The following is a 15,662-nucleotide window of genomic DNA, read 5'->3' on the forward strand; positions in this document are numbered from 1 at the left end:
GCCTTACAAATGACAGAACAGGATGGAAGCATGGAATGACAAGAGGATGAGGGAAGAAATGCAAAGGAGGAAATTAAAAAATACTGTAAGCAACGTGTGTATGCGTATGTGCAAGAGAGAAGAGTGGGGTGGGAGGGGACAAAAAACTCCCAATACTGTTTTGACCAATAGGAAAATCTGTCTGCAATCACTCTGGCACACTCCTGAAACAATCAACAAGGTGGTAGAGATAAGGCAGGCTGGAAGCTAAAAGTACACATTCTAGCAAGCCTGTAAAAAATATAACAACATACCTTGCTCCTTTCACTGCAGTATTTTGACATGATTTCTCACAGAAAAAGGGTAAGCTGTGTATTGAAGAACATGCATGAGGCCATGACACTTTTAGAAAGAAACTAGTGATTGATTGATTAAGTGCCATCAAGTCAGTGTTGACTCTTAGCAACCACATAGATAGATTCTCTCCGGGATTATCTGTCTTCAACTTGGCCTTTAAGGTCTCTCAGTGGTGCATTCATTGCTGTTGTAATCTAGTCCATCCACGTTGCTGCTGGTCATCCCCTTCTTCTCTTCCTTTCAACTTTCCCCAGCATTATGGACTTCTCAAGGGAGCTGGGTATTCACATAATGTGCCCAAAGTATGATAGTTTGAGCCTGATCATTTGTGCCTCTAGTGAAAATTTTGGATTGATTTGTTCTATGACCTATTTGTTTGCTTTCCTGGCTGTCCTCAAAAAACTTCTCCAGCACCAAAGTTCAAAAGCATCAATACTTTTCCTATTTTGCTTCTTCAAAGTCCAGCTTTTGCATCCATAGAGTGTCATGGGGAAAACCATTGTCCAAATGACTCTAATCTTTGTAGGTATAGACACATCACAGCATCTAAATATCCTTTCCAAGGCCTTCATTGCAACCCTACCAAGTGCTAGTCTGTGGCGTATTTCTTGACTGCTGGATCCTTTACTGTTGGTGGTCAATCCTAAAAGGCAGAAGCTATCCACCACTTCAATGTCTTCATTGTCAGTTCTGAGGCTGATTGCTGTACCTGTTGTCATTAGTTTAGTCTTCTTAACATTTAGTCATAGTCCTGTTTTCCCCCACTGTGTTTCTTGACTTTCATTACTAGGCTTGCAGATCATCCACATTCTCAGAGTGGTGTCATCAGCATGATGCAGGTTGTTGATGCTTCTTACTCCAACTTTAAAACCATGCTCATCTTCTTCCAATCCAGCTTCTCTCAGTATATGTTCAGCATACAAGTTGAATAAATAAGGAGAAAGTTTACAGACTTGTCTTACTCCTTTGCCAATCTGGAACCAGTCTGTTTCACCATGTTCCATCTGGACTGTGGCTTCCTGTCCTGTGTATAGGTTTCTCATGAGAAAAATGAGATGTTCTAGGACGCCCATTTTCCTAAGGATATTCTACAGCTTGACATGGTCAACGCAATCGAAGGCTTTTCTGTAGTCAGTAAAACACATATTGACTTCTTTTTTTATATTCTTTGGCTTTCTTAATTATCCAGTGTGTGTCAGCGATGATGTCTCTTGTTTCTCGGCCTTTTCTGAAGCCAGCTTGAACATCTGGCATTTCCCTTTCCACGTAGAGCTCTAATCTGTGTTGGATGATCCTGAGCATTATTTTGCTAGCATGTGAAATTAAGGATATTGCATGATGGTTTGAGCAATCTGTTAAGTCTCCTTTCTTTGGTATGGGCATGTAGACTGACCTCTTCCAATCTGTTGGTCATTCTGTTGGTCTCCAAATTTGCTGGCATAGTTTGGTTAGAGCCTTGACTGATTCTTCTTCTGTTGCCTGCCATATTTCTGTAACTATTCCATCAATTCCTGTAGCCTTCCCAATTGGTAATGACCGGAGTGCTGATCTAACTTCATCTTCCCGTACTAGAGGTTCTTGTAAGTAGGGAATATCTTCTAAAGTATCTTGGATGTTGATGTCCCTGCTGTACAGATTTTCAGTATACTTCTTCCATCTCTGTTTGACACTTAGCAATATTAAAATGTAATGTAGTCATAGCACTGTGTGGCTACAGGCCTCTTAAACTAGGATTTACATTTACAGTGTGCTAAAAAAGAACAGCCCTCCTGCATAGTCCAACATGTATGAAATGCTTGGTTGTTTTAGGCTTCTCTGTGGACGCCTCAGCCCCTTTTTTCTATGAGAAAATTGGAAGTCAAGTCATCCTTGACTTGAGGAAAAGATTAAAAGGAGCCTTTTTCAAGACCACAGACTAGAAAAGACTAAACATACTCATTAGCTGGCAGTATCAGAGTAATTAAATGCCCTAGAAGTGAGAAATTCAATTCTCTCAGGAAGATTAATTTTCATCCTTTGAGGGAAACTGATCTCTGCTCCTTTCTTCCAAATTCCATTCCACTGAATTACAGAAGCAAAAAACACAAGACTCTGTTTCTGTCTGATGCTGAAAGTTGTGCTTCTCCATTTGCTCAAAAGAATTCAGAACAATACTAGGACTGTCTGTAGCAAGCAACTAATTATGATGCTCAGGGCAGCAGAGATGGCTGAACAGAGAAAGGAAAAGGATTTGCAGTACTGCATTTGGAGGGATTAAGAAAAGCAGGAACAACCTTTAAGATGATTTCCAGTTCAAGACTACTCCATTTGGGCATGGATAAAAGAACTCCAAAGGAGTCCCTGCATCTCAATCAGCTGTGAAGGCAAACCATCCAATCACTCCTTTGGCTACATGCCAGATCTGTCAGAGCAACATGAGGGCGTTCCCTTTACAACAGGCTTGTTCACATGGCCACCAACAGGGTAGGAGAAGTGCCCAGCCTGCACAAGAGTGCCAGGTGTGCTCCTGATTTCCGGTTGTGCGCTTGCAAACATTCAGGTAGGAGGCAAGGAGAATGATTAGTAGATCATTAGTAGATGATAGACCAGGAGAGCTGGTTTTGTGGTATCAAGCATGACTTGTCCCCATAGCTAAGCAGGGTCCATCCTGGTTGCATATGAATGGGAGACTACATGTGAGCACTGTAAGATATTCCCCTTAGGGGAAGGAGCCGCTCTGGGAAGAGAAGAAGGTTCTAAGTTCCCTCTCTGACATCTCCAAGATAGGGCTGAGAGAGAGAATCCTGCCTACAAGCTTGGAGAAGCCACTGCCAGTACTGTGTAGACAATACTGAGCTAGATGGACCAATGACCTGACTAAGTATATGGCAGCTTCCTATGTTCCTATTGTGTGTGAGGCAGCAGCTGGGTAGGATGAACACACCCTACCCAGATTCCATCCCTAGCTTTTCCCCAAAGCAGAAGGAAAAGTCATCCTATCCAGCTGTCACTTCACACCCAATCATTCTCCCATCTCCTACTGTAAGACATTAAATGTTATTCAGTTTCTTACCATTCTAATTTTACCTTTCTAAACTACCTTTGCAAGCACGTGACCCAAAATCGGGAGCATGCCCAGCAATCCTACCAAGGCTGGGCACTTCTCCTACCTTGCCGAATGTGTTGGAAATTCTCTGTGGTGAGATAATCCCTTTCTCATTATAGCAGAGTGCACAGAGGCACAACACAGCAGAAATTTAGTTAGGCATGCATGTAGGCTGAGAGTAAAGTAACTTGGAGCCAATTCATAGTTTCAAATCAATATAAAAGGCATTTATTAAGGAACTCCATTCTAGATAGGAAAGTGAGGAGTTAGGATCTCCAATCTATCTATCTAGCTGGATGCAGATGGATTCTGCATCCTCTCTGCACATATGGTGCAGGGAGAGAGGCTTGCCATGTTGCAAGGTAGAGGGGCAGGAGGGAAAGAGAGAGAGAGGAAGTTGAATCCCTAAGAGTAGCAATCTACATTTCAAAGGGATAGCATCAGAGCAGTGGAGAAGGGATGACCAATGTCTTGACTCTCTAGCCCTCTAACTTCTAGTCTGTCCTCCACTGTCTGAGGCAAAGAGACAGCGCAAAGTCCTTTAACTTCCAACAGAATGTTGTGTGAACAAGCCTATTATCTTTTCAAACATTATATGCCCTTATCTCTCATACACATAGTTGCCAAGAATGGGATACAAACCATAAAGACAGGTAAGATATAGTCCTTGTTCTCTCCTGCTCAATAGGTGGATATATAATGGGTGTTTTAAATAAATAAATAAATAAATAAATAAATAAATAAATAATGGAATTAAACAGAAACATCAATTCATTCTTGCTGTGATGGGGCCCATAATAGATCCTTTTTCAGAGATCTCAACAAAATTCCTCCTTGTTAAGATTCCGCCACAGTGAACTTTCTTAAAGGTTCAAATGGAATTAATACTTCTGATCCGTGCAAGGCACATTATATCCATTTATCGTCCCACAAGACAAAGTAGGGAACTGCAGGTCCAGTGAGAAGTAGGGCACAACATATTTTCATATGGGGAAAGATGCCTGAAATATCATGCAACCTCATCTCCAAGACTCCACCTTCACTTCCAGTTTTGCACCCAAACACTAAACCATAAGTGAAGGACAAGGCTTAGAGAAGTATAGTATGCTTTGTGCAATTACATTGGCTCTGATCCTTACACCTATGACAAAACGATCCTTTGGCACAACCCTGAAATCAAAATAGCTGGTAATATGTTTATGTGGAGTAATTGGGCCAGAAATATTCTTTTAACTCTGGGCCAAATTTTAGACACCAATCACAATTTCCTGCCTTTTGAACAGTTGTACATACAGTATGATGTGCCCCAGACAGCTCAATGGCAATACTTGCGACTGAAACATACTATAACTTCCAGATTTAGGCTCCCTGCTCTAGGTACTTCTAAAGTACCTGGAGTTTTAGAACATATCATTTGCATTGCTAATCTGCCTAAACCCAACATATCCTTATACCACTGGTGCACATCCCACAATAAATATGACTTATCACTCCTATGAACTAAGTGGCACGAAGAATTGGAAACCCAGATCCTTTCAGCCCAATGGGCCAATGCTATAGCAAGCATAAATTCTTCTACCTTAGACCTTAAATTGAGGCTTATCCAACAAAAATTGGTATTCCATACCCATTGGACACCTTAACGCTTACTCTGTAAAGATTTCACCGCTTCTCCCTTACGCACTCCTAGCAGAAATCCGCAATCTTAATTCTTTGTTGACCTTCAGGAGAGCCCTTAAAAACTATCTGTTTGGCCTGGTCTTCCAGAGTTTTTAATTAGTTTTAATTGTTTTAATGCTGTAACCTGGTTTTCAGGGTTTTAATTGTTCTGATTGTTTAATTGTTTTTAATGATGTTTTAATTGTTAATTGATGTTTATATTTATATTTCTGTTTTAATTGTTATTGGTTTTACTAGTTTCTGTTTTAATTGTAAACCACCCTGAGCCATTCTGGAAGGGCGGTATAAAAATCAAATAAATAAATAAATGTTGGCACTGTGGTGTTGCTGAGGGCTCCCTAATTCATATACTGTGGATTCGCAATGTAATAGCTACTTTTGGCAAGACGTGATTGACTGCATCAACCTAGTTTGGAATTTAAATTTTAAATTTTGTGACAAAACAATCCTTGGTTATTTACCACATGTCTGGAACCTCTCCTGGGGCAGCAGATCATGGCTCCCCTGTGTACTACATGTCGCCAAGTGTATTATTTTACAGTGCTGGAAAGATCATTTCAGCCCCTCTGTTTATCAATGGAGAGAAAACCTCTCTAATTTGGCAACTTTTGAACTGCCTCGAGTGCTGTATGGCAGAAAGGCAACCTAAACATTCTATCAGATCAGATCAGATCAAATCAAATCAGAGGAAGAACTGCCATGTTGGAGATTCCCTCCATGGAGAAAAGGGGCCTCACCATAAGTGACTACAAGCAGCACAAAGTTGACATTGCGAAACAGCCGAAGAATAGATTGCAGATAGGAAGATTCCTCAGGGGCTGATGAGTGAATCAAGGCCTGGGCCCGGCTTGGAGGATACTGAGGCTTTTCTTGGAACACTGAAATCAAGCAGAGAGTGAGAAGTTGATGACAGGAGGAGAGAGAAAGTACAGGCTTTCTATGGAATAAAGTTGTATTAGTATTCAAACTCTGATGCTCAAATCACAAGGGATAAGCACCTCATACACTATACTAGAGTTGAACATCTATGAGCATAGCTGTAAACAAATAACAAAAACATATACAGAGATACTGAACTGGGTACTGGTCTAGTATTTCATTCTTTGGATACCTATATGCAGGTGTAACAGTGTGGTTGACTTGGTACACATTTCTTCTTCTCTTGAGAAATATTTTTCACTCTTTTATTACAGATGTAAAAGTAGGTTTCTATAATTATAATCTTGGGCTAATCATTTTTAGGCTCTTTTAAGGAACTTCCAAGATTCCTTGGAAGCTCAGGGTTGCTTCATCAAAAGATTGGTAGTAGAACATAAAGGTCTGTCTACCAGTCTTCATCTTCCTGCAAGAGTGACTGCTCAGGAGTGTTGGGTGAATTTTTCATTCATGGAGAGTGATGACTAGCCCTAACAGGCTCAGCCAATGCCATGTTCGAACTGAGCGTGCATCCTAGAACATGACCCAGAATCCCTTGCCACTCACAAAGATTCTACTGCAGATCATTGATTTGGCAGGTAAATCAAAGCGGAAAGATGTTCTCCACCATCAGGTTTAGGCTACAATAGTGAATGTTTTAAGATGGATGAAAGAAGCATAAGTTGCAGAAGTCACAGAAAGGAGTTCTGTTTTGGTGGAAGGAAGGAATTGAAAAAGGCAAGCATCTCTAAATAACAAGCTGCTTCAACCTGTTTAAGAGCCTTTACAGCTGTTTGATACAGCCTGGGGAGTCTCCACTAGGGGTGTGCACAAAACTGGTTTTGCCAGTTCGGCTCAAATCCGGACCAAATTCAAACTGACCCAGACTGGCCCATTTGGGGGAAGGGTTCCGGTGTGGATCCCCCATTACCAGTAAAGGGGCAGGGGAACTGTCCTAAGGGTAGAGGAGATGGGAGGAAAGTAAATAGGTACTTGCAAGCGCCTGCATGACTGCCAGCCTTGGGGAAGTGGCAGCTCCCCCTGCCAGCCTCCTCTAGAGTAGGCAGGGCCAGCGGCAGCCTGGTTTGGGCCTTCCTTGGCCTGGTTTGGGCCTCTGTGCATACATGGAGACCATTTTAGTGACCTCCACGCGTGCACAGAGGCCATTTTCATGTTTAGCTCAAACCAAGCCAGCTCACACACCGCTAGTCTCCACAAGCAGTCTTTCTATAGTGTGCCCCTTCTAAAGAGTGCCCCTTCCAAAAGCCCTTTGAGTGGCTAGGGCTTGTTTTAGAGCCTTTTAATGGAACTTGCAAGTCCTGACCATTGCCCATCACAAAGTGCTGGGCACTGAAGCGCTTCCTTCCCTGCTTCCATTCTTTTCTCCCAGTTAGACTGACTCATGTCTGCTACATTTTCTGTTCCTTCTAATAATGTATGCACATAGCCGGGCACCTGGTAATGTACCGTATAGAACTGAATGTGACAGTGGAAAAGAACAAATTGCCAGAAAGAGAGCTTTCCCTCTTTTCTGGCTCTCCCTTGGGATGCTTGCAGCTCCCACTCTGGATCTCACGACAATTGATACACAATGTTGTAATACACTCCTTGCACTCACCCCAATAGTGGCATACTCAGAATTCATGCATTCATTTCATTAAACTGAAGACAAGTTGTGCCAGTTGTTTACAAAAGCCAAAGGCTGCCCTTTAGAGGTAAACCATTAAAATAAATTTTACCACAATGAATCTGTGCATCTACAGAGTAATTGTGTTTCATATAAGCACTAAACCAAGATATCGTAACACTAGTAAGCCCTCTCTCTGTCACTCACTGCCATCCAGACAGCTCTTCACTGAGCAGTGGAACAACCACCACTCAGCAAAGAGCCAGTCCAAAATGGTCCTCCTCCTTCGTGGCGGCATCCACCACCACTTGACTTGGCTCGTGTCCTCCTACAGCTCTCTCCCACACCACTATTCTGGGTAAGAAATGGGGATGAGAAAGGAGAGGAAACAGTGAAAGGACAGTAGCGTACTGGAGATGCTCTATAGCGCATCTCCAATATTCTGCTGTCCTTTCACTATTTCCTCTTCCTCTCCATTGTCCTTTTATTAATCAGACCAGCATAATGGGAGGGAAGAATGGAAAGGCACACCAACCCAAGCAGTGGCTGGTGAAGGAGGAGCAGATGAGTGCACCAAACGGCGGGGGGAGGGCAGCATTTGGGTGCCCTGCCTTGGCCTCTGGTGGCTAGAGGTCTCGGGTTGCTATTGTGTGAACCACATGCTCAACTTTCAATTCCATCCCATTTCAATCTAAATGCATCTACTTACCAAAGACAACTAAGATGAAGAGTGCTGTTGCCACAGCTGCAGTCATATAAAACATGATGCTGATATGGTAGGCCAGCTGCTCCTTGTCTTCCAAATTGGGAACCAGAACTGGAGGGAGAAGGAAGCCCACTGCAATACCAAACTAAACAGAAGAAAATTTTAGATGGAACCTATCTCTCTAAGGCAGAAGTTTGAATTGTATCGTACAATTATATTTTTATTAATCAACTAAGAAGGAAGTTGTTTAAATATTTTAATTTTAGCAACAGCCATGAGAAATCGTCATCATAGGATTGCCCATTATCCTCACAACGACAACATGAATGAATCCCAAACTGTTTCACAGCTGTCATCCTATCTATGCCACCTCTTTCACTAGCCAAAACCCAGTTTAATAACCCGAGAGCTATACACAGATAGTCTATTTTGTCAGACATACCTAAAATGGAACACTGACAGATCCACTGGGGCCATGTACCAGGCTGTTATATATAGGCCTTAGGGAGGAATTGCTTCTTCCATTTATATCACTGGATATCCATAAGCATTTGATTTAAAACCATGCAACTTTGCAAAACCCAGAGCAATGTACAAAGGACCCCATTAGACAAAATAATAAAAATAGAAAAAACAGTAAGATACAAGTATGTAAAACCTTTGAACACCTGAAGCAAAAGTTCCATAATTTTACAGCAAGGTTGTATGAACAAAGATATTTTGCAGCATTGTCTAAAGGTTGTTAAGCTCAGGCCCAAATGAGCTTCATTTTCCCAGAGAGTTCCATGGGACACCACCAAAAATAGACCTTCCTCTGAGCTTTCCAGTTTGGCACAACAAAGGAATTTCAAACGGGGCCCATTCCACAGATCTGAAAGGTAAGGGGTGTCAGGGGTCAGCTTCTCAGTATAAACTCTCAGCACTGGAACTGCTATGCTGACCACATGGCAGGGTCTTGCTTGCCTGACATGAAGGAGAAAGGCTTTGCTTTCCCACATGGCAGACTTAACTACTCTCATTACATAAAGACATCCTGGTCTGTCATTACAAACTTCACAGCCTGGAGTTGAAATGTAGAACCAGAGTACTCCACAGACTCCAGCGGTCCCTAATTACCAGCCCACCCCCACCCCACTCCCCGCAAGTCCTGCTATGCTGCCTCATCGTGGTGGTGGTGGTGGTGGGGTGTTCCTGGGAGGGATGAGCGAAGTACACCAGGAGGTATACTCCCAGTAGGGTCACCCAAAGCATGAAGGTCATCCCAGTTGCCCAGCTAAAGCAAGCAGGCACCTATATTGGGCAACAGCGATACAGGAAGGTGCTGGAGGCAGAAGATCACTTCAGTGACAATGACAAAGGCATCATTTCATACTGTGTGGATGAAGGCCATGGTAAATCACTCCTGAATTTTACCAAGAAAAAACACATGGATAGACAAAATAGAATGATTGTCGATGTAGTCCCGGATGATGGGCCCCTCAGGTTGGATGTACTCAACATGCTACTGAGGAAGAGTTGAGGATCTTTCAGAGTACTGATGGAGTTTATGACGCGGTTAGATTAAAGCCTTTTGGACATCTAGTGGCTGGTGTTGTCATGTGGAAAAAGAAAATCCAAAGCTGAAAAGACAGAATTACAATGGGAACGTGGAACATAAGAAGCATGAATACGGGAACGCTCAACATAGTGAAAGATGAAATGAATTGACTAAAGATTGACATCTTGGGCATCAGTGAATTAAAACAGACTGGAATAGGACACTTTCAGTCAGAAAATCATACTGTTTACTACTCAGGACATGAAAAACAAAGAAGAAACGCTGTTACTTTCATAGTCAGGGAGGATATAGCAATGACAGTACTTGGGTACAATGCATTCAGTGACTGACTAATACCAATTAGATATCGTGGACAACCCTTTAACTTGACCGTTTTTCAAGTCTATGCCCCAACAACCGATGCAGAGGAAGAGGAAGTTGATGAGTTTTATGCTCAAGTTCAGTCTGAAACTGACAGAACATGCAAGCCAGATGTGCTGGTGGTGGTTAGAGACTGGAATGCCAAAGTTGGAAACGGTAAGGAGGAAAACACAGTTGGACGGTATGGCCTAGGAAACAGAAATGAAGCAGGAGAATGACTTATCAGTTTCTGCCAAGCCAATGATCTCTTCACTGTGAACACATTCTTCAAACAACCAAAGTGGCACCTATACACATGGACATCACCAGATGGCGTACACAGAAATCAAATTGATTACATTATTGGTGCAAGGAGGTGGAAGAGCTCAGTTATAACAGCAAAAATGTGGCAGGGGCCCATTGTAATCATAATTAATTAATTACTTAATTGTAAACCACCCAGAGATGCAAGTTTTGGGTGGTATAGAAATATTTAAAAAACAAAACAAAAAAAAACTGTGGAACAGATCACGAACTGCTCATGTCCAAGTTCCAAGTCAAGCTAAAGTGGAGAAACAAAGCTATCCAGCTTCCATGATATGATCTTGAAAATGTACCCACCATTTTCAAGGAGAACATCAGGAACTGCTTTGAAGTTCTGAACCTCAATGGTAGGGAACCAGAGTAACTGTGGAATGAAATCAAAGAAGTTGTTAAGGACGAATGTGAAAAGAGACTGCCAAAGACCAAGAAACAGAAGAAAGCAAAATGGATGTCAGAACAGACAGTGGAAATTGCCCAGAAGAGGAGAGAAGCCAAAGTCAAGAAAGATAAAGACCTCAGGAAGGAACTTAATAGGGAATTTCAGAAAGCTGTTAGAAGAGACAAGGAGCAGTACTACAATGACATCTGTAAAGACCTTAGAGGTGGAAATAGACACAGAAAAACAAGGAAAGTTTTCCAAAAGATCTCTGAACTCAGAAGGAGGTTCCACCCTTCAATTGATATGTTGAGGGATGCCAAAGGACAGATAGTAACTGAGTCAGAGAAGATCAAACAGAGATGGAAAGAGTATCCTGAAAATATGTAGAAGATATTCCCTACTTACAAGAACCTCTAGTATGGGAAGATGAAGTTAGATCAGCACTCCGGTCATTACCAATTGGGAAGGCTACAGGAATTGATGGAATAGCTACAGAAATATGGCAGACAAAAGAAGAAGAATCAGTCAAGGCTCTAACCAAACTAAGCCAGCAAATTTGGAGACCAACAGAATGACCAACAGATTGGAAGAGGTCAGTCTACATGCCCATACCAAAGAAAGGAGACTTAACAGATTGCGCAAACCATCATGCAATATCCTTAATTTCACATGCTAGCAAAATAATGCTCAGGATCATCCAACACAGATTAGAGCTCTACGTGGAAAGGGAAATGCCAGATGTTCAAGCTGGCTTCAGAAAAGGCCGAGAAACAAGAGACATCATCGCTGACACACACTGGATAATTAAGAAAGCCAAAGAATATAAAAAAGAAGTCAATATGTGTTTTACTGACTACAGAAAAGCCTTCGATTGCGTTGACCATGTCAAGCTGTAGAATAACCTTAGGAAAATGGGCGTCCTAGAACATCTCATTGTTCTCATGAGAAACCTATACACAGGACAGGAAGTCACAGTCCAGACAGAACATGGTGAAACAGACTAAATGTAAAGAAGACTAAACTAATGACAACGGGTACAACAACCACCATCAGAATTGATAATGAAGACATTGAAGTGGTGGATAGCCTCTGCCTTTTAGGATCAACCATCAAGAGTAAAGGATCCAGCAGTCAAGAAATATGCTGCAGACTAGCACTTGGTAGGGTTGTAATGAAAGCTTTGGAAAGGATATTTAGCTGCCGTTACATGTCTATACCTACAAAGATTAGAATCGTTTGGACAATGGTTTTCCCCGTGACCTTCTATGGATGCGAAAGCTGGACTCTGAAGAAGCAAGATAGGAAAGGTATTGATGCTTTTAAACTTTGGTGCTGCAGAAGACTTTTGAGGATACCATGGACAGCCAGGAAAACAAACAAATGTGTCATAGAACAAATCAATCCAGAATTTTCACTCGAGGCACAAATGACCAGGCTCAAAGTATCATACTTTGGACACATTATGCCAAGTCCCAGCTCCCTTGATAAGTTCAACATGCTGGGAAAAGTTGAAGGAAAGAGAAGAAGAGGACGACCAGTAGCAAGGTGGATGGACTCTATTACGACAGCAGTGAAAGCACCACTGAGAGACCTTAAAGGCCAAGTTGAAGATGGATCATCCTGGGGAGAATCTCTCTATGTGGTCACTAAGAGTCAAAACCTACTTGACAGCACTTAATCAATCAATCAATCTTCTAAAATCTGCCCTGGTAAATCACTGTCCAGTTTTTGCCTCTTGGGAAAGCCTTGTTCGGCCTTGTTCACACAAGTTGCTAGAGTGTTCATTCCTCAGGATACAGCTCCCTCCCAATGCCTCTCAGAATCTAATCTCCAAATGGGTGGATACATCGTGCAAGTCTATGGATGCACAACACAAAGAAATTTTGCAGTGCACATCACATCGCGGGTGAAATCCAGCTTTCAGCCATGTTTAATGGTAGATGTAGGGTTTGGACAATAATCCTTGATATGAGGATTTGTTGTTAAAGTGTATCCCTACTTTCATCTGCTTTGGTAATCTGGAATAAGGTGCCTGGCATGCACTTTACTACCTGCTTTCCATGTGTGGCATCCTTGTAATCAGAACTGTATGCCACACTTCCCAGGTTGCTTGGCTATACTCCCTACACATTCACAGGTATGTCCCTATTTTAAAAGCAACAAAATGTTGGAGAGTACAAGATTTCATGCTATGGCTATATTGCCTCCTTTAAACTTTCCTTTTTAAGTTTAAGTACACTTTTTTCTTTTTACTCTCAGTACTGCACAAGTGACTTGGCTTCATAATTTAGAACATCTTTGTGCTCAAAATTAATGGAATACTAAAGGTTCTATATAGATATTAAACTGGATTAATGCTCACTGAACATTCTACATGGAAGACTTGTCCATTCTGACTACATATATTAAAAGTGAACACGTCCTTGTCTGAACTCCAGAGAGTTTGTAAGGGCAGAGTTTTTGGCATTTTTCTTTAAAGCTTAAGGAATCTAACCCCTGGGGTTTATACCATGTCAGACTATTGATCCAGCTAACTCAGTATTGTCTATACAGACTGGCTGTAGCTCTCTAGGGTTTCAGAGAGGGGCTTTTCCGAGCTTGAACCTGGTTCTAGGGACTGAACCTGGGACCTGCTGCATGGAAGGTAACTAATTGCTAAGATGCTGAGTCAGAAACGCCAGTGTAATTGTGAATAGACCAATGCAAGCTCTCGCCCCCTTGGTGGCAGTGGACCTCTTATCTTGACCAGCAGACGGAGGTTCTGTGCTGATTCGGGCTCTTTGTGCCACAGTGATATTGCTTGTTAGTATTATGAGCTGCTCCACAATAGCCACAAAACAGGTGCACAAGTGGGAGTCAGTGGACTGAAAGCTAGGATAGCCCTTTAAGATACAGCAAATGCATGAGGAATTAATTTTGAATAGTTTAACAGTTCCATCTCTCATGTTTCGGTGAGAAAATCGAAATTCTGAGATGAACATTGTGTCACATTTGACCTTTAAGATAGATATTCATTTCCATGCTGGCGCAAAGGACACCATCCAACCTGCAAATCATTAACTCCTACAATGTTTGTTAGAGTTTGAAGAGAAGCAGTTTGTCAGTGTTTGCCTTCATTTACCAAATTACCCTAGCACCCTTCTGTATTATCTGACACCTGCTGATATATGGTAGCCCTATGCTATGATACTAACATATGCTATAGTTTCAGAAAGGGATCAGACTTACTCAGTTCTTCATATGAATGAGAGAGCCACAGTTACATTATACAGGAGGTCCTTGTTATCCACAGTCTTGCAGATCATGGTTTCATGTATCTGTGGGTAGATCTTAACGACCCAGTTTCTTTATTCATGAGTTATAAAATAGGCAAAATTTGCCTATCCACAGTTCCTGAGGGGCCAGAAATGTCATTTCCGGTTCCCATTTTGCAGCATGGAACCATTTTGTGGCGCTTTCCCCCCGACCAAAAACCCCATTTTTTATTTTTTATTTTTGCAAAAAAATCAGATTTGTGGGTTTTGTGGGGCCTTGTTGGAGAACTGAAGGTCTGGAAAGCGTGGTACTGTGTTTTATTCTTCTGATTTCTGCTTTTTTTTTTTTCCTTTTTCTTTAAAGCTTAAGGAAACTAACCCCTGGATTCCCATAGAGTTAAGGCTAGGGGATTACTGCTCAACCCCTTGGCAGCTATTCTTTGGGTTCTGCAGGGTTCCAGTCTTTCCCCTATGCTGTTTTACATGAAACTGCTGTGAGAGGTCATCCAAGAGATTTGTCCTGAGGTGTCATCAGTATACAGATGACACTCAGCTGTATCTCTCCTTTTCATCAGACGCAGGTGAGGCTATGACTGTCCTGAATCAGTGCTGGATGCAGAAATGGACTGGATGAGGGTGAACAAGCCGAGACTCAATCCAGACAAGACAGAAGTATTGCTGGCCGGTGGTTCCTCTGCCCAGGTGAATGATGTTCAGCCTATTCTAGATGGGGCTGCACTCCCCCTATAGAGCCAGGTTCACAGTGTGGGAGTGCTCATTGATCCAGCACTGTCACTAGAGGCTCATGTGGCCTCTGTAGCTCGGAGACCCTTTTATCAGCTTTGGCTGATATGCCAACTGCGACCTTGCCTGGACAGAGATAGTTTGGCCACAGTTACTCATGCTCTGGTAACCTCTCGCTTAGATTACTGCAATGCAGTGTACGTGGGGTTGCCTTTGAAAACAGTCTGGAAACTGCAGCTGGTACAAAATAGGGCTGCAAGGTTATTAACACCAGTGCTTCGTCAGCTGCACTGGCTCCCAGTCCGTTCTCAATTCAAATAGCTAGTTTTTACATTTCAAGCCCTAAATGGCTTGGGACCGGGTATCCTGAGAGAGTGCCTTGCCCCATATATCCCAACCTGGACCTTAAGATCTTCTTTGCAGGCCCTCCTCCGAGTGCCTCTGCCAAACAAGGTGAGGCGAGTGGCTACTAGGGAGAGGGCCTTTTTGGTAGTTGCACACTTATGGAATAGCCTCCCCAGTGAGGTTCGCCTGGCTTCATCACTTTGTTCTTTTAGGTGCCAGGAAAAGACCTTTTAGTTCACTCAAGCCTTTTAAATTTTGATTTTTAAATTTGATTTTAAACTTATTTTAAAATAGTTTTTAAATTACTTTGTATTGCATTTTGTATTTTCTTTTTTACCTTTTGGGCTGTTATGATTTAATGTGCTGTTTT

At 42.2% G+C, this 15,662-nt stretch overlaps 1 protein-coding gene across 2 annotated transcripts in view; it reads right to left on the bottom strand.

Moving 5' to 3' along the window:
* The window catches only part of FLVCR2 (FLVCR heme transporter 2), a 64,463-nt gene that overhangs the window by 22,919 nt on the left and 25,882 nt on the right, over positions 1-15,662 (bottom strand). For both annotated transcript variants that reach the window (XM_053262693.1, XM_053262703.1), the window contains exons 2-3: positions 8,353-8,494; positions 5,839-5,979 (exon numbers count right to left, since the gene is read on the bottom strand). In XM_053262693.1, the coding sequence (XP_053118668.1) occupies positions 5,839-5,979; positions 8,353-8,494 (283 nt within the window). The remainder of the gene's footprint in view (positions 1-5,838; positions 5,980-8,352; positions 8,495-15,662) is intronic.

Source organism: Hemicordylus capensis, chromosome 1, assembly GCF_027244095.1.
Source record: "Hemicordylus capensis ecotype Gifberg chromosome 1, rHemCap1.1.pri, whole genome shotgun sequence".
Taxonomy (NCBI): Eukaryota; Metazoa; Chordata; class Lepidosauria; order Squamata; family Cordylidae; genus Hemicordylus; species Hemicordylus capensis.